Here is a 22,779-nt window from a genome sequence, read left to right as displayed (position 1 = left end):
TCCTGACCAGCTGTGAGGGCCTGCACTGACAAATCCCTCCTTTGGAAACATTAGGGCCCTAGACATTGCCTGCAGCAGAAAGCCCTCCCAGGCTCCTGGGCCCTGAGGCTTCTGAGACTGGAACTGGCCCACCAAGCCCTTTTCCTTGCCCTTGCCAGGGTGGAGCTGGGTCCCCATTGTTTCTGGGATGAGTCAGAATCTCACTTATGGAGTTGATCCCCACTGGGCGAAGGGAGGCTTAGCTCCTCCAGTTAAGCTCTTCCAGGGGTGGCAAACTGAATCCAGCCCTCAGACCCATTTTAATTGGTTTGGATGGTTTTGGGGAAAAAAGAAAAAGAAAAAGAATGGCTAACGTTTAAAACTTGGGAGATGCCAGGATTCCTCTTAGGCTTCTCCAAATGTAGTCTCTCCTTTCTGTTCTCGGCTTTCCTTTCACTTTCACATCAGCTTACTCTGTTTACTTTTAGCAATAATAATCAAAGTTGGGAGATGTCAAATGACGGTCTGGATTTTGGCTTGAAACTGCTTTCAGCCATCGGCACGCAGTGGGCAGGGCAGCAGGGGTCAGCTGGTGCTGTGAGGCAGATGCCCCTCCTAGGGTCGGGGGCCCCACTTCCTGTTTATACCCAGGGCGCAAGGCTTCACTCACTGGGCCACCAGCCAACCTGGCTGGCCTCTTGAGTTTGTGGCTCTGGTCCCAGCATGGTTGGTTCACTGCCTTCTGCCCTCTGCCTCCCTCTGTTTTCTCTTGCTCTCTTCTAACCTGTCTCTTTTGGTTTAGATGCCTCCTGCCCTGGCTGTCTGTCCCTCTGGGCGGCCGTCTCACCTTCCCAGTTCCTAACCCTGTTAACTGTTGTCTGTTTTTTGCCTTTCCTCCAATGACGACTCCCGTCCTTACCCAGTGTCATGTAAGTTATTAACCGCGGGTTTCCGCTTTGTTCGCTCACCCTTACTCCAGACAACTTGCATGACAGGCGCCGCCACCTCCAGCACACGAACCATGTTTAGCCCACACATTTATTTTCTTCATTTGAAGAATAGCGTAAGAGCTGCCTCAATGACTCTAGTTTTATGAATAAGATAAACATTTTCAAGGGTTTCCAGGAAAGACAGACAATTTCAGATTGTAGCAGAGGGCTTTTTCATTGTGGTTCTTTTGTTTTTTGGTTTTTTTTTTTTTTGGTTTGGTTTTTTTTTTTTTCAATTTCCCCATGTTATTTTTAGTAAATAACTAAACTGACATTTTTTTCCCCTCCTCGTTTTCTTTCTGTGAATGTTCCCAGTGGATAACCAGGCCATGCTACACTACATCAGAGATAAAACTGCCGTTCCTTACTTCTCCAACCTGGTCTGGTTCATCGGGAGCCACGTGATCGAACTTGACAACTGTGTGCAGACCGATGAGGAGTAAGTGGCCCTGCTGGGAGGCCAGGGGAGAGCGTGGGGTCCACGGAGGGAGGCAGAGGGGAGAAGAGCACTCGCCTGGCCGTGGAGGCAAGGGCCCTGTGCAGGGTTGACAGTGGTAGAAGGCCTTCCTCCACGAGCTGTAGATGGGTTGCCAGGCAGCTACTCAGAGATGAGGATGGATGCACAGAGTATCTGTCGGCGGTGTTGCAGCATTCAGGGAGGACACGGAAGGAAGAGCTGAGACCTGGGTGCGCTTCAGGCGCGCCGCGCTAAGCGAGAGGCAGGCACAGAGCCAGGGCGGGTGGGCTTTCCCTTAGGTGAGGTGCCCGGGCTAGGCAGAGGAGAGGCAGGGCAGAGTCATGGTTCCTGGACAGGGATAGGGTGGGGGATGGGAGCCTGTCCCTGAGCCATTGCGTTTCCCAGAGAAGCCAGAATGTTCTGGAGTTCATGGTGAGGGAAGTTGGACAGTTGGGAATATACTGAAGCTCTGGGGCTGGACTTGTAGCTCTCTGGCAGAGCGACTGTGAAGCTTAGACGAGGCCCTGCCTGGGGGCCGATTCCAGCACTGCAAAGGGCAGTTTAACGGTCTGAAGAGCGTTGTGCAAGGCCCAGGGGTGGTTTTAGGGTAGGTGGACTATTCTACCTGGTGGGATCTGGGAAGCCTGACACGTCCTGCAGCGGGATTTCTTGATCTTGGGTGCAGTTGGTCTTTGCACTAGATCCTTCATCCACCGCCCTCCTGTGCCTGGAGGACCTCCCCAGCGTCCTGGCCTCTGCTCTCTACACACCTGTGGCACAGCACGAAGGCCAAAAAAAGGAGACGTTGCCAGATAAGGCGAAGTCTGCCTCAAGGGAGAAGTGGCCCCAGGACCCTGAATGAGAGCTTTGCCCAGGGCTGGGGTTGGGGCAGGGAGGGGGTGAGCCAGCTGGAATGTTTGCTAGAGCATTTGGGGAGAGCGCATGTGGGGAAACGAGAGCCTGTGTGCACATGAACAGGCCCGGGCACAGGCTGATGGCAGTGGTCCTCACCTGAGCTGAGGGGGGACGGGTCTTCCGGCAGTGTGGGCGGGGCGGGCTGTGGAAATGACGCGGGTCAACTGACCAATAGGACTCGGCTTTGAAGCCTGTGTACATGTTATTTTGACAATTTTTTTTTTTTTAAGTGAGCTGCATTAACTAGACTTCTAAAGCCAGAGTTCCCCAGTGCGTTCTTTAGGGGTGTGTGTGACCTCTGCGCGTGAATTCTGAGGCGGGTGTGAGCGTTACACATGAATTCTGAGTGTCTCAGGGATGCTCCTTCACTCGGGCCTTGCACCGTGCTCTGCTGTGACTAGACAGACAGCAGCACGGCATACCAGGTGACTGATGGGAGAGGAAGGGGTGACCACGGCCTGCACGAGCCGAAATCCTCAAGTGCTCTTGTGGGAGCTGGTAGGCGAGGCAGCAGGTGCCTTTTTCTTCTTTTCCCTTTTATTTCCTTGTCTTCTGAAGTGCCTGCCTCTGGCTTGAATAGCAACAACGATGTATATGCGCAGTGTCTTGGCTGACCTGGCTCTTTGCGCCCCCGCTCTACCACTGAGGGTGACAGAGTGTGTCCCCCGCTGCTTGGAGTGAGATTGGTCACACACTGGTTCAAGGCTTGTTGGTAATGGCAAGGGCATGGCGACCTCCAGCCTGGGCCTGGGGGAGGGCCCTGTGCCCTTGCTCTGGGTACCACATTTGGGCCACGTGACAAACATGGTTGCTGCATAAGGCTCCTGTCTCTCTTTAGAACCTGGAGCTTTTTAACTGGCGAGGATGTACGGCTCCACCACTAGTGCTTATTTGGCAGCTGAGCCTTGGCCATATTGCCTAGTGATTGCCCTTGGGCAGTAGCTTACTACTAGAGCTTAGTTTTTTGTTTTTTTTTTTTTTAATTTGTTTCCCCCATTTACTTGAGGCTAGATCTATAGTGTGAGTCCCTACATGAGGTTGCAGTGGACCTGTCCATTTTCCTTTTGTGTACCAGTAGGGCAGGATCTAGCTGTCTGAGCTAGTGTAGGAGACCCTGATCTGGTAGAACGCATCCATCCAAGTCTCAGGCCAGGGCTGGGAAGGTGGCTCAGTGGTAGAGCTCTTGCCTTGCATGCATGAGGCCCTGGGTTCGATTCCTCAGCACCACATAAGCAAAAAGAAAAAAGCCAGAAGTGGCGCTGTGGCTCAAGTGGTAGAGCGCTAGCCTTGAGCTGAAGAGCTGAGGGACAGCGCCCAGGCCCAGAGTTCAGGCCCCACGCCCGGACCCAAACAAAAAAAAAAAAACCACGTCTCAGGCCACTGGCTTCAGGCCCCGCCCCAGGCCTGGCCGCCAGGGCTGAGGAGGTCATTCGCACGGCAGGCACCGCAATCGGGGGAAACTGAGCGATCTGGTAGCTGAGCATCTGGACCACCTGCACTATCTCAATGACATCCTGATCATCAACTGCGAGTTCCTCAACGACGTGCTCACCGACCACCTGCTCAACCGGCTCTTCCTGCCGCTCTACGTGTACTCCCTGGAGAACCCCGACAAGGTGCGCTGCCCTCCTTGCACCTAAGGCTCGCCTTCCTTTTCGTTTCCACACAAAAGAGCCATAAAGAGAAGGCTAGGATTCCCACACTGAGTAGGGAGCCCTGAGTCCAGGCACCCTGAGTGCACCCGCTTGCTGATAGTTACCTGAGGGGGCGGATCTGAGAAGGTGGGATGGAGACTGAGCCTTCAGGGAATGGAAGCCTTGGCTAACCAGTCCTCTGTGGGCATGGGGAGGGTCACATGTTTCCTCCCACTTGGGGGCTGTGGTCGAGTGGGTCTTCTACCCCTTTTACCCGCTCCCACAGGCCCCTGAGCACTTCCCGCGTGGAGTGCTCCCTTGGGGAGGGAGGCCTCTGACCACGCCAGGGGGCGGAGCAGAGGCCTCACCAGGAGGCAGGACAGCCACGGGTCACCTGCAGGGGCTTCCACATGCGTGTCAAGGGCTGGCCTTTCCTATTGGGAGGTGGGATGGGGAATTCTTGCCATAGATCAGTAAATACAGCAAAGAAAGACACAGGCTTAGTAGAGCTCTCCAGAACAGCTCTGGCAGCCCCACGAAGCCTGGGAGCTGCATTTCAAGCCTGGTCTTTTCCCCTGCAAGGTAGTAGCTTCTACTAGGCTCTTTCCTCACTTGCAAAATGGGGTCCAAGAGATCCACACCCCCTTCCCCCATTGTTAACAGTGGATGGAACAGGTTGAGGCTTGAGGGGAGCTGTTTTAAAGCCAAAGGCCCTGAACTGCTCCCTCCTTATATTTTGGAGCTTGCTTCCAGTCTTAGGGACCTCTGCTGTGTACCCTCAGGGCCCAACTGGGGACAGTAGCCTTTCTGGTGACTCAGAAGAAGCCCCTCTTGGGTCGCTGTCGTAAGGATGTGTCGGGACTAGCAGCAGGAATGAGTAGGTGGCGGCAGGGGAAATCCAGGCCAGAGCGCCTCTTGTCCCTACCAGTAGCTTTGTCCCTACCAGTAACTTGTGCTCCCTTTGTAACCTGGACCTCTCTTTGCCAGGGAGGAGAACGCCCCAAAATCAGCCTGCCGGTGTCCCTCTATCTTCTGTCACAGGTACGTTTGCTCCCTCGCCAGCACCCCAAACCCATTTGAGGGTGTGTGAGTGTACAGGTTTTGCATGGTCTCTGTGTCTTCCATCTTAAAATCGTCAGAAGAAGGGAGCGTTCTGTTTTCTAGCCATAGAGGCGGGTGTACCTTCCTCCTGACGGGATGGAAATTCAGAGAAATGAGAAATAAATCCAGCCCTTGGCTAGTTGATTTTTAACGGAGGCTGAGAGTCTCAAAGCAGCCAAGGCTTGCCCTGCATACCCGGAAGTGGAGGCCTCCTGGCTTTTATTCACTGTATTTTGAAATGAGCCCCAAAGGGCTGGGCCACGGTGTACCACACAGCAATCTTGGTTTAAGAGATGGAGTTGCTCTGAAAGGGTTTGGTTGTGGTTCATTTCCAGATTACCTTCTGCAAGGTGTCTCCTAGCTGTGTCCACTCCCGGATTTGTGCCTCCAGCCCTCCTTAAACAACTCTGCTCCTTTCTGGCAATGATGTACTATGTACAAGAAAGGAAAAACTCCATGGAGACCTCGTTACATAACTTTAAAAACATTTTTATTACTAGCAGTCCAGCCTTGCGGGCCGTCTCATTAGACTGTCAAGTAGTCAAAACGTCGTCCGTCTCATTAGACTGTCAAGTAGTCCAACGTTCAGCTAAGAGCTCCATTTCACTTCTGTGGTGGCTTCAGTATTGATTAGCTTGGATGAGAGTCTGGCCCTCCAGCTGGACCCCCTGTCCTTTTCTGTTTGGAGAGAAGCTGCATCCCACTGGCCTGAGACGAGACCCTCAGGCCCCACCTCCCCCAGCCACTGGGCCGATTGGGATCTGGATGTGGCCTGACCAGATCTGGAAGCTATTTGCCCAGAGCTCTGCCCAGTGCCCACTCTCTGAATGTCCTGTGTCAGAGCTCAGCTCAGCTCCAGCCTCTCCTGGCAGCCATTTTTGCATCTCCCATTGGAGATTCTGGGAGTCTGGCAGGACCTGAGCAGGCTGTTCAGCCACAGCAGTCCAGTAGAAAACATCCCGGAGACCTCTCCCACTGCATTGCACGCATGGGCGGGATCTCTTCAGGAGGATGACCGCTAGCCCCTCGTTCCTTTGCTGGAAGCATGTGCGTGTCCTCTTAGCGATGGAGCAGTAATACCGGCACCTCCTTACTTCCGTCAGTATCACGCAGATAGCCTAGTTTCTCAGTTCTCAAGTGTAGATTCTATGTGAAGGGCTCTTGTAAAGATGGCAAAGTCTTGAGCTCTTCCCTCCCCTCTCACCTGGCTTATCCTGTCACCTAAGGGTGGGCAAATACCAGTCAGGTTTCAATCCATGTCCTCCACACTCGTGCGCCCGTATCCTCACTAATCAGTTTACAAGCACAGCTGGCAAACCCCATGAAATTCACAACCGTGACATTAATTTAGCATGCCAGGTGATGCTGTCTCCCGAAACCAAACAGTGACAGTGTGGCATGGACAGCCAGCTCTGCTCTTCAGTCTGGCATGGCCACACCTCCACGTCAGCAGTGGACAGGGGCAGCTCCCTCCTCTGTCCCTGTCACAAGGCTGAGAAATGGGCTGCCTGTGACCACAGGCAGGAGGTGCTGGCCTCTGTCCGAGAGGGCCTTTATGGGTGTGCACTGAGTGCTCATGCACCCAACCAAGGATCGCAGGGCACCCTCGCACCAAGGGCAATCATAGATATTTATGGATTGAATGTGAAGTGTAAGGTGTGGCAGTAATTTGGCCACAGAGGAAGTGAGAAGAACCATCATGATGGTTGCTAATGTTTGAGTGCGTCTGCCCAGCTCTGGAGGGGAGTTAGTGCTCTGGATCACACTCACTATTTGCATACACAGACAGGTGATTGATAAGACAGACATACAGACAGATAGACAGTCTGTGCTAGTGAGGGCCTCTGGCTGTTTCAAAAACTGCCCCCTTTTTTGTTTATTCTACCTGATTTACATTTGTTTATTTATTTGGATATATTCCTCTTATCCCAACACTAGCAATAGGACCCAAGGGAAGGCCTCCCGTGGGCATGCAATCCCAAACTCCAGAGACAACCTTTATTATATACAAAATACCATACATAATATATATAACATATGACATACTTTATATACAACATACTTTTTTTTTTTTTTGTCGGTCATGGGGCCTGAACTCTGGACCTGGGCACTGTCCCTCAGCTCTTCAGCTCAGGGCTAGCACCCTACCACTTGAGCCCAGCGCCACTTCCAGCTTTTATCCGCTTATGTGGCGCTGAGGAATCGAACCCAGGGCCTCATGCATGCAAGTCAAGCACTCTACCACTGAGCCACCTTCCCAGCCCTGCAACATACTTTTTAATAAAAGGGTTTTTGTTTGTTTGTTTGTTTTTTAAAGCTAAAGCATTAAACCAGCTTTCTTCTTTCCAAGCTCAGGTTTTTGGTATCTTCTCTGCCCCCAGAGACTACTGTCCTAGTGTTCTCTGCCCCCCAGAGGCACTGGTCAAGGTCTGAAGATAATCTTAGTTGTCCTGAGGGAGGGGGTGCTCTTGGCCTCCCGTGGGGAGTGGTCAGGGGTGCTGCTGAGTGTCCTGCGATGCAGAGTAGGACAGCCCCCTCCACAAAGCCCCAGTGCCTCATTAGTGCCCAACCCCCACCCTGTTCTCGGCACACTTAAGGCCCAAACCCTGAGTACACTGTCTACAGGGCGGGTGGACACAACATGTGCTATGCCCATCTATTGTTATATTTTAAGTCAAGGGAGCTGGTGTGAAGCGGCCAGCTCTGCAGGGAAGTCTGGAGTCCCCTGATTCCTAACACCCCTCCTCTGAGCCTTGGCAACAGAGTGGGGAGCGGGCCCATGGACAGCCCAGAGCCTGGTACATCCGTGTGGGCCTCCGGCTACTCTGGCTTTTCTTCTTCAGTTCCCACACCTGCAACACTGCCATGAAATCCCAGTTTGAGGCAGGGACTGGAGACAGGGACTGGACAGTTTCAGTGACAGACAGGATCTCTAGTGCCTTTCTGTATAGTGGAAGCATTGGGACAAAGCCTTCCGGTCTTAACCATAATTGAGTTTAATGGAAAGAAAGGGGTGTGCTGCTTTGGCCGTTTCTTTCCCACATTTCTCCACTCTGACCAGAGTTGGCTTACCCCAGCCAGAAGGGACAGTCTGGCTCGAATACACTTCCTTCCTCAGATAATCAGCCAGCCACATAGGCAGGAGTCTGGAGGAGAGCTCATTTCTCCCAGTCATGACCTGTCCTCTGGTCCCCTGTAACCCAGCCTGGGTGTTTCTGATCAGCGTGGGAAGGCATGGGGAGATTGCAGTCTGGAATACACGGGCCCCTCTCTCCTTTGTCCCCAGGTCTTCCTCATTATACACCATGCCCCGCTGGTGAACTCGCTCGCTGAAGTCATTCTGAACGGTGATCTGTCTGAGACATATGCTAAGCCTGCACAGGACATTCAGAGGAGTTCTGTAAGTCTCCCTTTGAGGATGTGATAAGCCATTCATGACTCCTTTTGCTCATCAATGAAACACTAAATCCGATACTGACGTTCTGCTTATACAGCAGTGATGATGCCTAAGCTGCTCTGGGATCCAAGGAACAGATCTGTGTGCGGAAGTGCAACCCGGGGAGCTCTGGGTCAGGGGTCAGCAGTGGATTTGACCGTGTGTTACTGTCAGGCTGTGTCACTGGCAAGGCACAGGTCTGCAGATATCAAGCAGAGACAGTCTGGGAATGATGGGGGGGGGGGGCGTGTGTGGGGTGGTATAAATAGCTCTTACCTCCCAGACCCTACCTGACCTGCAGTTCTGCAGGAGGGCAGGTGTGGTATTGCCAGGTCTTCATCATTTCCAGAGAAGCTGTTGTTGTTTTGTTTTGTGTTGGTATTAGGGTTGAATTTTGGGCTTTGTGCTCTTGCTTAGGTTTTTCACTCAAGGCTGACACTCTACCAGTTGGTGGTTAATTAGAGATTAGTCCCACACACTTTTTTCAGCCTGAGCTGACTTCCAACTCTGATCCTCACATCTCAGCCTCCTGAGCTAGATTTATAGGCATGAGCCACCAGTAGCTAAAAGAAATCTGCATTTTTGTGTCCAGTCTCTGCAGTTTTAGATTATCACTGAACTATAGAGGAGGTGGTACATGTCTGTGTCTGTGTCCTGTGGGTTGCACTTCATACACTGATGAGGGATGTCCCTGATGGCCAGGACTGTGACACCCCCCGCACCCCCCCCCCGCCCTTCTCCATACACTGATGAGTGATGTCCCTGTGTTTCTTCCCCTTCACAATCTTCCCCACCTCCACCCTGTTCTTCCACGCGTCCCCTGGGCTATCCTGCTGCAATTACTCCTGCCACCATCCTGCCCTTCTGTGGTATTTTGAGCTCCAGGCTTCATGGTACTGACCCAACACACTCATCTTCCACCAGTCCTGTGTTTCTCCATCCCTATGTATGTACCCACACCTACAACCTACAAGGCCTAGGCCTGCTTCTCCCATGTCAGAGAGCTCAACCCTCTACCCTCCTGTGGCCAGCACAATGTCTATTGTTAAGTTGGCTACAGCCTGGACTTGGCATATGTGTCAAGATGATCCCAGAGTGTTTGATGATGCTGTCTCTCAGCAGCCAGGTATTCAAGCTGGGCCGTGGACCAGTGCCTGTGTGTGTGTGCGTGCGTGTGTGTGTGTGTGTGTGTGTGTGTGTGTGTGTAATGTGATCCTACAGACAAGGCCATCATTGCAGGGAGTACCCTGCTCTTCTTTCAGGTGTGCAGCTGGCTAGCCAGGCCATTTTGCTATTGTAGGGAGGTTCCCGGAAACCTTCTGTCCTTGGTGGCATTGGTTGGTTGGGCTGAATTCAAAGGAGTCCTTTCATGCCTAGTCTGGTCTTGGTTCATTTCAAACCCTTTCTTTGGGTCTTTGTGGGGATATACCAAATCATTGTCTCTAGTGTATCACTGGTGTGTTACAGCCCCAGAGGAGGTGGATGTGGAACAGATAAATGTCCCACCTCCAGATTAATGTACCGATAAATGTCCCATCTCAAGTCTTCCATGTGCTCGGAGGGAAGGAGAAGTATTTGTGAGAGGATTTGGCCGGGAGGTTCAGTGACCAGTGTTGAACTGGAACGAAGCCTCCGGGCTCCTGCTTGCAACAGCGCATGGTCTGGGCAGTGAGTGGTTGACTGGGTGTTTATTGGGCTAAAAGTATTATTCCTCTGCAACTTCTTAAGCCAGCACTGCTAAATGAGTGCCAGGTCAGACCTCCCACATGCCCTCCCGTTCAGGAGACCTTGGACAAGGTACTTTACCCCAGTTGGCAAGCATAGCAAGCCTGACTCTGGAGGCCACTGGTAAGGGTGTAGAGAAAATATATTCAGGCCCATCTGTAATCCCAGCTAATCAGGAAACAGGCAGAAAGATCTCAAGTTTGAGGCCAGCCCAGATGAAAGACAATGGCAAGATCTTTCCCTTTTCTCAAGGGCAAAAATAATCAAAGACCTGGGCAAGAGTTTGTATGACACTGGGAGCTAGGTGAATCTTGGCTGTGATTCTAGATACTTAGGAGGCTGAGATCTGAGTATCCTGGTTCAAAGCCAGTCAAGGCAGGAAAGTCCGTGAGACTCTTACCGCCAATTAACCACCAGAAAACCGGAAGTGACACTGTGATTCAAGTGGTAGAGTGCTGGCCTAGAGCTGAAGAACACAGGGACAATGCCTAGGCCCAGAGTTCAAGCCCCACAAGTGACAAAAAAAAAAAAGAGTTTGTATGCCATCACTTGACAGGCAGCATTTGCCTGGCAGGTGCAATCACTGGGGGAGAGGAGAGAAGAGCAATCTTAAGTATCCAGAACCTGCCTGGTAGGTTGCTTGCTTCAATTGCCAAATTGTCTATTTTCTGAATTGCCAAATAATATTTATGTATGTATTTATTTATTTTAGTGCTGGTACTGGGCTTGAACTGTCCTTTAGCTTCTTCACTCAAGACTGGTGATATACCACTTTAGCCACATTTCTACTTTTGGCTTCTTGGTGGGTAATTGGAAATAAGAGTCTAATAGACTTTTCTTTGGGGGCTGGTTTCAAACTGTGATTCTCAGATTTTAGCCTACTGAGTACTGGGATTACAGGTGTGAACCATTGGTGCCCAGCAACACCTATTTATTTATTTATTTTTACTAAGATAGTATGGATTTGCATGCAATTGTAAGAAATGATGCAGAATCTGTGTCAGAGTTGGCCCATGGTGGCATCTTGCAGGACCGTAGCTGGATACAGACTGGAGCAAAACCACATTGTAGGTCACTGGCTGCCTCTCAGCTGAACCTTTTCATCAGAGGAAGGGTTCAGACATTTTCCTTTCTCCTGATGGCCTCTTGCAGGGATGGTCTCACCTCCACTATGGGACCCACAGTGGCTGTGGCAAATGCCTGAACTGAGATCCAGACTCTGGCCTGGAAGGAGCGGCTGTGGCTCAAGTGAAAGTGTCATTTGTCAGTTCCCTCCTTCCAGGGACAGCCTTTCCACTGCCATCAAAGATGCTTGTGTTCTGAGGCCTGCAGCTGAAATCCGGGAAGGGCTTGGACAAGGTGCTTGTCATCTGGGACTTGTTTGACAATAGTCCTGTATGATTTACCTTCCTTCCCTGTGAGTGAGAACAGTCTCCTATTGTTTCCTGCCTGGCTCGGATGTGGTTGATCAAACTTGTTTTAAGTTTCTTGGTCTTTTTTAACCTACTTTCTCCTTCCCGTAATATGTAGATAAGTTACTGGTATTACTTCATTTTTACTAGCAGACTCTCACCAAACCAACCAAAATTGGAGAGAGAAGCAAAGAGGAGAGCAGAGTTACTCAGAAAGACTGTAATTTAGGGTTAAACTTAACACAGATCAGCATGGTCAGATAAGCATCTAATTGAAATTCATCTGTGCATTAAAATCATGTGGTTCCTGCTTAAAGGCAATTCTTGTTGCCAGCTTAATGTGGGACAGAGTGCTTCTTGTGGGGAAGCCGCAAGAAGCTAACATGGGAATGTTGTAAAATGGATATAGATTAAAATTTGGGGTATGCATCATTCATTACCTGTGGGTACTTTATTTTATTTTATTTTTACATTTTGTGCCAATACTGGGACTTGAACTCAGGGCCTGGATGCCATCCCTTAGTTTTTTTGCTCAAGGCTAGCACTGTACCACTTCAGCCACAGCTCTACTTCCAGCATTTTGCTGCTTAAGTGGATATAAGAGTCCATGAAATTTCTTGCCCAGGCTGGCTTCAAACTGTGATTCTCAAATCTCAGCTTCCTGAGTAGCTAAGGTTACAGGTATGAGCCTGCAGCATTCAGCTACTATTTGTATTTTTTATTTTTTTGGAGGTAGAGTCTTGCTATGTAACCCTGACTAACCTTGAACTTGAGACCTTCCTGCTTTCACCTTGAGTCCTAGGATTTCAGGCATGTGTCATCAAGCCTGTCAGGATCCTTTTCTATAGAGAAGTTTTTGTTTTGTTTTATTTTGTTTTTTGTTTTTTTTTTTGTCCCAGGTCTCTAAAAGAGTTCCCTTGGTTTCTGTATTCGTGCCCACCTTCCCCCCGGCATATGTCTATAGTGCACCTGTGCTCAGAGGTTGGCTGGCACACCACTGAAGTGTGCCCCCTGCACTGGCTTTCCACCCACCCCCATGGAGAGGCGGGGATGGCGTCATTGTGGGGCTTGCCAAGGTGCTCAGGAGGTGCCAGTGTGGGAATGACATCAGTTAGTGTGCTGGCTCTGAGTGCCTCTGGAGCTGCCTGCTCCAGGTCCTTGGTGGAGGGGGTGTGTCAGAGCCCATGCTTGGTGCTGTTCCACCTGCCACCATAGGAGGCAGCCTAGTACTCTGAGCCATTGAGGTGTCTCTGATGCCCGCTGCTCATCTTCTAGGATCCCAGGGCTGAGTTTCCACCTCCAGGCCTCTGCCTTTCTTGTGCTCTTCTTCCCATGTGCTTGTGTTCATTTGTGCTCATGTTCACTTGTGCTTGTGTTTGCACGGGCTCATGTTGGCAGTGAGAATTCCATGCTGGGCGTGCTGCTTATTCTGCACCTGGCACCCAGTGTGCATGTCATAGATGTTACTGTAACAGTAATCACAGCTTCTGAGGCTGTGCAGTGCCCTCACGCTCCCAGTTTGAGGCCTTCCTCCCTTGGCTGCTGAGCTGGGGGCTGGACTGATGGAAACACACAGTGCTTCCCTTGGAGGCACCTCCAAGGCAAAGCTGTTGTCTCATCAGGGACAATAGCAGCGTTGGGTGACGTGGAACTTCACACACTGTGTGCCCTCTGTGCCTGCTGACTTATCCACCAGGCTTAATCCCAGGAAGTGCAGATCCGTCACTGCTGGCTGGCTGGCTGGCTGGCAGCAGGTGGTATAAGGACTCAGGGACGGAAGGGCTTCCTGTCTCAGAGTACAGATGTTGACCTGGATGTGCCTGTTGCCTCTTGGGGTTCATTCTCAGTCCCCTCTCTGATGCTGTGCTGTTGTGCATTCTGGATGTGTTTGGACTTTGTTTCACTGGCTTGTGTAACACGCCCCCATGCGTCACCCACGTTCGTCTGTCTGATGTCTGCTTGCCCTGTGGTAATCCCTCAGCAGAGCTGTGTGAACGCTGGGAGCCTGGGAAGGTTTCTCCTCAGTCTGGTTTTTCTCCTCACGACAGCTCCTGCCCATCCACACAGATCCCCAGGGCCAAGCACTCTCCCCTTCCCTTTCCAGCCCACTGTGGCCACCAGTTTCTTTCTCCCTATTCCGGTTCTTTATTTGATTTTCCCCGAGGGGGTCTGCCTGGTGCCCTCAGGCCCTTTTTCCTGGTTTCTTAGCAGCCACTGCTTTCCTTCCTCCCCTAGGGAGGAGTTGAGAAGCCCGTGAGGGGAGCACAGGTGCACAGCACTGTCCCCCCACCCTCGGCTGCTCTGTCGTGAGCAGTGTCTTTTAGTGGCTGGCTGGAGAGGCCACACAGTGGCCCAGTACCACACTGGCCTCCCAGAGGCTCACACTGCTGCGGCGGCTGCTGCCTGGGGAACTGGCCAGTACTTCTGTCCAAGGACACTGCCGCTGTCACCAAGGACACCAGCTCCAGGTGACCCCATGAGCTGTGGTCTTAGCCTGAAGGAATGCTCCTGGGTTCTCAGAGGCCAGAATTACTCATCCCATGTTTCTGACAAGGTTGATGAACTGCTCTGGGGATCGGAGCTCTCTGATGGCCCGAGCCCTTTGTCTTTCTCTCAGTTCTGCCGTTTATCCTGCACAGTGGAGCCCACATAGTTTAGGGAAGGATTTCTACACCCATCTGTTGGACTTGTCTGTCTTCAAGGGTTGGTCTAGGTTTTCTGCGTTTGGCAGCTGTCTCTTGGCATGCCATGTGTTCAGACTCCCCAGGAGAAGGCAGTGATGGGGGAAGGGAGTCACTTTATCCTACAGTCCTCCCTTGCTGGGTTGAGGTTGGGGGGAGGAGCACACAGGGCTGCCTTCGGTCAGGATCCCAAACGGGCTCTGATGGATATGTCTGTCAGGCATTGCGTGCTCAGCCTGCTTCTGATCCAGGCCCTGGTCATTGGCATCTGCAACGCGCCCTCCTCCGCCTTTCCTGAGCAGCGCTACCCCATCTCAATTTATCTGTCATCTTTGTGGTGGAATAGTCCAAAGTGGGTAAATAAAAATGAATGTTTGCATTTGGATGCTAATTCACCTCCCAATTGGGTTTTGTTGGGAGCACTATTGAAATTGATTTGTGTGCCTGAACATTCTCCACTTATTGGCAACATGCAGTGGCCCCCACAATATAATTGGTGACTCTTTGGGGGTAAATTCATAAGATAGATAATCTATATCAGGATAATGGAAAAGTTTATTCTAAAACTTTTTTTCTTAATGACAAAATGATGTCTGAACATTATCCAGTCTGCAAAGAGAAGAGCACTACCATCAAAATCCTGCCCTAAACAATCAATTTCCTTTGTCTCTGCTCCTCTCTAAACACCGTCTTCTTGCATATATATATATATATATTTTTTTTTTTTTTCTTGTCCCAGCTCCTGGGATGACAGGCCAGTACCTCTGCATACAGAAGCTTGTAGTTAGACTTTAAAATGAGCACTAAATATGGAACTGAATCTCTGCTCCTGGAGAAACACTTATTTTTGTTTTTTAATTTTGGGCAATATAGCATGTCTATTTTAGGTTTGGAAGCAAAACTCCAAACCACCTGACTCCCTTCCTCTTGAGAACGATCACAATGCACTCAGAAATGGCTGGCTCCAGCCAGGCAGGGGACAATCAGATGCCAGTGTGGCTACCAGGCTGGTGGGCTCTGCTCCCCTCCCAGTACTGTGTCTGCCTGCTTTGCTCCAAGTAAAAAGAACCAACAGATTTCTGGGCCCTGTGCATTCCATTTGGATAGAGGAAAGTTGGGCCAGGCCTCTGCAGGGGAGACAGACTCCTGTGTATATGTGTGAGGGGGAGTGGGGAGGGGAGGGTTTAGTGAGGAGGAAGCTTGTAAACACCCAGTGCTCCCTTGAGTACCCAGCTGGGAGAGTGTTCAAAAGCAATGACTGGGCACTCAGGTCATCCAGGGCTCTCGAGCCTCTGCTCAGGCTCTGATTTGGGAGAGGAAGAGAGGCTCCTGCACTCCGGGTTCTTTCCCTCCCCCTGTTTTCATTGCCATCCTGAGCAGATGGTGAGGACTAAGGTTGTGGCCTGGCTGCTTTGAACCTGGGCTTTGGAGACAAGCAAACTTGGTCAGATTCTGGCTCTTGGGCTCAATAGCTACAGACTCTTCTGAGCCTGATTCTCTCAACTCTAAAATGGACCCATATTCTTATATATCATGGCTGTAAGAAAGACAGATAGAGGAATATGGGAAATGAACCCTAATAATGGGACATTTCTTTGCTCTTTGAAGCCTCTCTGTTTAATAGGGAGAACATGCTTTGGAGTGAGCTGGTGTTTGCTCACTGCCAGTACTTACCTGGCTCCCCTTCTAAGGAGAGCTGGCATGGGAGGGACTGCATGCAGTGTGCCATGCAGTCATTCTTATCCCTTTAGTAGCAAAGCATGCTGGTGTTCTCTTCCTGAACTAATGCACAGTTATTCCTACAATAGCTCATTTGTAGCTCAGTGGTAGACTGATCATCCAGCATTGAACTTTAGATCCTGAGTTCTTCCCTAAGACCACCACCTCAATCAATCAATCAACCAATAAAGAAAATGAACTTAATGTAAATTTAAAGTTAATGATAGCATTGATCCACAGTATGTGTGGACCTTTGACTTGTAGAATCATACAGTATGTGGTCTTTTACATCATCCATTAAAAGAAAACTCATTCCTGTTGTAGCATATGTGATTACTTAATTCATTTTGATTTTCAGGTAATACTCTTGTGTGAAGAACACCCCATGTTTTTCTCTCATACTCAGGTTGTTGTTACACAAGTGACAAAAGTTTTCATCTTTGGGGCAGGTAGTTGGGAGCGGAATTGCTGGGTCAGTCCATGTGCAATAAAGCATGTAAGACACTGCTTGACTTTTCCAGAGGAGCCAAACTGCTTTATTCCACACACACCAGCATATTTGACTAAGTTTTTGGCAACCTGTTCTTCAACAATGACAAATGTTTATTAACACTATCACATTTTTTTTTTAAGTTAAGTCTGACAGCAAAGCCAGATGTGCAGGTGGAATGTCAGTTTGGAGCCCATCCACTCCTATCCTGGCTATGTTGACCTCAGAGCTTGGCTTCTGCACTGTAATGTGGGGACACTGGTGCTGTCTGGTTGGGTACTATAGATGCACAGTGAGAGCTCTCTGGAAGAGCAAGAGCAGGAAAGCTGTGACAACTAGTATTTGGGAGCACAGCTCTGGTGGATGAAAGACAACATTTTGGTTGCAGGACTGAGTGGTAAAGGTGGCTGGCGTGGGCACACCTGTAATCACAGCTACTCAGGAGGCTGAGATCTGAGGATTGAGGCTCAAAAGCTGCATGGGCAGAAAAGTCCAATTAACTGCTACGAAGCTGGAAGTAGAGGTGTGGATCAGGTGATAGAGTGCCAACCTTGAGTAAAAGAGCAAAGGGACAGCTGAGTTCAGAACTCAGCACTGGCATAAGAAGGGAGGGGGCAGCTGGTCATTTGATGGTGACAGTGATATTGGTCATCTCAGCACTAAGCCAGGGCCATGGTTTGAGCATGACTTCCCGGGCGGCCTCCTAGCATCCAGGGAGAGCCCTGCCTTCCACTTCATCTGTTGCTTTTCTTGGACTGTCCTAGACCAAGCCCAGCATCCGGTGCTTCATTAAACCCACCGAGACGCTTGAGCGGTCCCTTGAGATGAACAAGCACAAGGGCAAGAGGCGGGTGCAAAAAAGACCCAACTACAAAAATGTTGGGGAGGAAGAAGATGAGGAGAAAGGGCCCCCCGAGGATGGCCAGGAAGACTCCGAGAAGGCTAAAGGTACAGAGGGTGGTTCAAAAGGCATGAAGACGAGTGGGGAGCGCGAAGGTGAGTGCACCCAAGAACAGCACCCTGCACCCCGCCGCTGTAGCCACCGGCTGCCGTCTGTGTCCTCTGTCACTTCTGCCCCACGTGTACCCTGTGGGTGCTTCCGCTCGTGCCTGCTGCCCACCAGTGTACCTCATCTAGACAGCACAGCCATTCAGAGGCAGCTGGGGGCGGTCCCAGCAGGTCTAGGGCCAAACCCATCCTGGTCAGGTGGGGGCCTGGAGCAAGGCTTCCTGTCAGTACAAAGAGGGCCACAAGGGCCCCCACTTTGTGGTGCTCTGCAGAGAATTAATGAAAGAATACACCTGCTCTGCCCAGCACAGAGCTTGGCCTGTACTGCATGCTCTCTAGGTATTTATTATGCAGCTACCTCTCATCATTACTGTCACCATCTTCCCTCATCTTTATTGATACGCACCCAGGCACTGTGGGAAGAGGCCCACATTTAATGAAATTACCTATTGGAACAGATCTGGCTTTCATGGAGTCGGTGCACTCACAGTCCCCTGCTTCCCCCGTGTGTGCGGGAGGCACACTTGTGCAGCTTAGGCACACTAGGTTGGCAGGGCCCTTCCTTCCTTTTTTGCTCTGCCTGGGATCCACAGGCTCACATTCCGAAATGATACTGCCTGAACTAGATAGCATTTGTGCTGGCAGGAAATGTACTTGAACCAGCCAGATGCCCAAGTCATGGACCAGGCTAACAGCCACACACGGTACCTCTGGCTGCAGCTTGGGGCAGGGGGAATGGTGGTGGTGGTGGTGGTGGTGGTAGTGGTGGTGGTAGTGATGGTGGTAGTGGTGATGATGTGGCAAGGGGGCACCAAGCATACGTTGGAGGTCTAGCCACACACAATGGGACAGGTGCACCCTCTCCTGAGCAGCCTGGCTGTGGCCTGCGGGGCTGTGGGGCATGGAGCTCCGTCAGCGCTAGGCTGGTAGTAGTGAGTCTGAAGCCTCATCGCAGGGCTTCTGAATTGAAGCACAGACTGGGGTACCCTTTGCCTCTAGACAAACCAGGACATGCCCTGCTGTCCCCATTCTCAGGCCCTGTTAGGATCTTCTTTTTGTCAGTCATGGGGCTTGAACTCAGGACCTGGGAGCTGTCCCTGAGCTTTTTCCGCTCAAAGCTAGCACTCTACCACTTTGAGCCACAGTGCCACTTCCGGGTTTCTGGTGATTAGGTGGAGATAGGAGTCTTACAGATTTTCTCTCCAGGGCTGGCTTTGAACTGTGATCCTCAGATCTCAGTCTTCTAAGTAACTGGGATTACAGGCGTGAGCTAATGGTGCCTGGCTATTAGGATTTATTTTCTTAGCCCATGTCAGCAAATGCCATGCTTACATGTCAATAAATGTGACCAAGACTTGGCCCCGGTGCCTCATAGTCTCTTCTTGCTGCTGACTTCCCTAGCCTGCTTTGATTCCTGTTCAGTAAGCAGTAAGCATTTTGGCCTAGCTCATTTTTGGCCTGAGCAACCTTTGCCAAAAGCTGTCCCTTTGGTGGGGAAGTTGAGGGACAAACACAAGGTAGGTAAATCATACTCGTGTGCTTCTGCCAGTCATTTTATGGTGCTTCTTAACCAGGAAGAAAGGTGGAGTGTTTAAGCTCAATTTAGTCAGTGCGTGGCCACGCAGGGGGCAAAGTGGACAGCTTTACTTCATCTTGTACACTATGTTCTTGTCCATTCTGTCTTGGAAAGATGTGCCTATTTTCATTCCAGCCCTTTTAAGGGCTGCTCTCTAGCCAGACCTTAGCTGTGACTAACCGAAGCATGGACAGGGCAGGCTTGGCCCCAGAGGATCTCCAGTGAGCCCAGTGTCCCTGTCCCAGGATGCAGGGGCTGCAGGCCAGCTCAGCAAGGCTGCTGGGTTGGGATGGGCTCCCTGGTGCTGAGCCCTGCTTCCACTTGCAGGGGATGGGGCAGGGAGGCGGGTCATCCAGCTCCCAAAGCAGGGCCCTAGAATTTCCCAAGGGGCTTGTTTTTGGGCCTGTTGCTGACCTCAGAACTCAGACAAGCATGGCTTTCAGTGACACTCCCCCCCTCCTCCCCCCGTCCTTGTCATTTCTTGAATATATTAATCAGTGTAAAACATGATGGGCCTGTCATCTTCCTACATGGCTCCACAGCTACGTATGCAGCCGTTGTGGGCCGCATGCTGCCAGGCAGCAGCACTGCATTTTGGAGCTTTCTGAAATATCTCTGATCTCTTGGCCTTAGGCTTGAGGTGCAATGGAGTGTTGTCTCCCCCACATCCCTCTAGCCCCCCACCTCCACCCCGGAGCTGTTCGTTCCTGTGTGGCTCTTAGCCACACCTGCATCAGGGCCCTGTGGCCGATCCTTTAATCATGTGAGGCGCCAGTATCAGAAGCCAGGGCGTGGGTATCGAGCCACTGTGCTCTGGGTGCTCCCTCCTGGGAGACGCCAGGCACCTTCCCCCGTACTGTGTTGAAGTGAATGATATTCAGCCCGGTTGGGACAGACTCTTATGTAAAGAGGTGCTGGCACTAATCTTTCCCTACCTCTGCTATCTCCATTCCTGTAACACACTGTCTACTTAAAAAGATAAAGTAAGCCGGGCACTGGTGGCTCACACCTGTAATCCTAGTGACTCGGGAGGCTGAGATCTGAGGATCGCAGTTTGAAGCTATCCTGGTCAGAAAAGTCCCCATGAGACTCTTATCTCCAATTAACCACTCAAAAACCGGAAGTGGCACTGTGGCTCAAGTGGGAGAGTAGTAGCCTTGAACACAAAGAGGCTTAGGGATAGCACCCTGGCCCTGAGTTCAAAACCAACCAACCGAAAAGAAAAAAAAAGAATAAGCTAGGTGTAGTTGCATCAGCCTGTAATCCCTGCCCTTGAGAGACAGGAAGCATTCTGGGCTTGGCTATCTATCTATAGACTATCTACAGATGGACAGATATAGATATAGCTATCAAGACCCTATCTCAAAAAAAAACAAAAAACTTGGTCACAAGACAGTTTTGCAATGATCTGTATTGAATATGGCATTAATGTTTTGTGGGTTTTTTTTTTTTAAAACAAATACAGCACCCAGAAATTACACCTCCTCCACATTTAAGCACAGACAAGAAAGTTGTGTGAGATGAGTGTGTGCCCCTAATCCATCTACTCCCATCCCTAGGGTGCAAAGAAATGTGCTCTCCGTCAGTCCCAAGAATAGGTGATTCATTCTGAAACCACAAAAATCACAGGGCCCCAAGTCTGCCGACGTGGAATATTAAAAGAACAAGAGGGGTGTCAAAGCCTCTGTAACCAAAGAAGCGCAGGCTCCGCCCAGGAAGCAGACCTGCCAGGGAGTGCGCAGTCTCCCACTCTGCTCGCCCTTCAGACTGGAAGGACAGCCTCCTTTTGATTTACTTAGAGCCATAACTTAATCAGCAGACCTGAGGCTAGAGATTGAATCTTTCAAACCAATAGGGATGGGCTTTTATTTTTTGTCTTTGGAATGAGTAGGTATTCATTGCTCAGCCTGAGCCTGACCTTCAGAGACTGTTCTTTATCTGGAATTCCAGCAAAGGTATGAGTAAAGTCAGCAGAGATTGAGGGATCCCTGGGAGTTTAGACCTTCCGCTTTGCTTTTGAACTCAGGGCTTTGCACTTGCTGGGCAGGTGCTCTACTTACTTGAGTCACACCCCCATTCCTTTTTGCTCTTATTCTTTCCAGTAAGGTCTCACTTTTTGCTGGGGCTAGCTTGACTGTGATCCTCCTATTTAGTGATCCTCCTATTTATATTTCTTGCATAGCTGGAATGAAGTGCACACTCTTATGCCTCACTTTTTATATTGGTTGAATGGAGGTCTTTTTTTTTTTTTTTTTTTTGGTCGGTCATGGGCTTGAACTCTGGCCACTGGGCACTCTGGGCACTGGCCCTGAGCTCTTCAGCTCAAGGCTAGCACTCTACCACTAAGTCACAGCACCACTTCCAGTTTCTGGTGGTTAAGTGGAGATGAATCTCATCAATAACTTTCCTACCTGGGCTGGCTTTGAACTGCGATCCTCAGAGCTCAGCCTCCTGTGTAGCTAGGATTACAGGTGTGAGTCAATGGCGCCTGGCAGGGTCTTAAACTTTTTGCAGGCTATTCTTTTTTTTTTTTTTTTTTTTCTTGCAGGCTATTCTTGAGACCCCGTTATTCCACTCTCAGCATTCCAAATAGCTAGGATTATAGGTATGAACTATAGTATCTGGGTTTTCCACCCCCCTCTTTTCTTTAAAAAAAAGTCTCAACTACAATGAAATGGAACCTAGCCTCATATATCTTGAAACGCCTGTCTGTGTTCAGATTGAGGGACTTACTGTTGGGAAGTTGGAGTCTAAATCCTGGCCCTGTCCTTGAGCAGCTGGGTGACTCGAGGCAAGTTCTCTTCCCTCTGCCTCATCTACCTGGAAGAAGGCCTTCCTGAGGTCCAGTCCTTGTGTTGGCATGATGAGAATCTCCACACTGCAGCATTTAGCTTAACATGAGAGCACCAAGTAGTAGTTGAGGCCCTTGGTGGAGGGCAGGACCCATTTTTCTAGTAATGAGGGAGGTAAGTGTGTGTTTGTGAATGGTGGGAGAGGTGAAGGAGAGATGTGGGCTGTCAGCTTCTAGTGCCTGTAATCAGATGCAAAGACAGAATGAGGTAAACAAGGATGTATCCTCTGACAAATGCCTTGCCCAGAAACCCACTCCAGTTCAGTCTCCTGCAGTGTGATAGGTGACTGTAATCTAAGGGCAGGAGCCTGCAAATCCCTAGCATATTCCATCCTTGCTGCATTACTCACACCTTGCAACTGGGTTCCAAAGCCAGTCACAGCCTGGCCTCGCCTGAGTTCCTGGCAGCTCCCAGCAGCTCCCTTCCCCTTCGCTTAAGTTCCTACAAAGGCTTCTCTCCTACCTTCCCCTGCTGTCAAGAGAAGACAGGACACCTAAATTTGGAGGTCATGCCTGTTGCTTCTCTGACCAAAGAGGAATCACATTTGAATGAAAGGCATCCTAGGCTGGTCAAGGTGTGAAGGTGATTGCCTTCTGGAATGTAGCAAGGGCCCAAAGGTGATGTCCTTGACAGCTAGCAGGAGGTGTGGCTTTGCAAAGTGTAAACAGCTTCAGAATACTTCCTATGGATTTGTCTTATTAACCACACATCATGCCTTGTAAGCGACTTCAATCATTTGGGAAGGAAATATGGCGCCCATAAAGTAAACTACCTTTTTAAAACCACGTATAATGCAAATGAAAGC

At 50.4% G+C, this 22,779-nt stretch overlaps 1 protein-coding gene across 4 annotated transcripts in view; it reads left to right on the top strand.

Annotated features, from left to right (window-relative positions):
- Clec16a (C-type lectin domain containing 16A) overlaps window positions 1–22,779 on the top strand; it is a 143,590-nt gene that overhangs the window by 17,591 nt on the left and 103,220 nt on the right. For 3 of the 4 annotated variants that reach the window (XM_042698331.1, XM_042698334.1, XM_042698335.1), the window contains exons 6-10: window positions 1,284–1,407; window positions 3,782–3,956; window positions 4,962–5,015; window positions 8,362–8,475; window positions 17,303–17,534. In XM_042698331.1, the coding sequence (XP_042554265.1) occupies window positions 1,284–1,407; window positions 3,782–3,956; window positions 4,962–5,015; window positions 8,362–8,475; window positions 17,303–17,534 (699 nt within the window). The remainder of the gene's footprint in view (window positions 1–1,283; window positions 1,408–3,781; window positions 3,957–4,961; window positions 5,016–8,361; window positions 8,476–17,302; window positions 17,535–22,779) is intronic. The other variant, XM_042698333.1, reaches the window with a different exon arrangement.

This window comes from Dipodomys spectabilis, unplaced genomic scaffold, assembly GCF_019054845.1.
Source record: "Dipodomys spectabilis isolate Male_0828 unplaced genomic scaffold, ASM1905484v1 ptg000231l, whole genome shotgun sequence".
Classification (NCBI taxonomy): domain Eukaryota; kingdom Metazoa; phylum Chordata; class Mammalia; order Rodentia; family Heteromyidae; genus Dipodomys; species Dipodomys spectabilis.
Note: the sequence above shows the minus strand (reverse complement) of the source record. Positions and strands in the feature narration are given on the sequence as shown.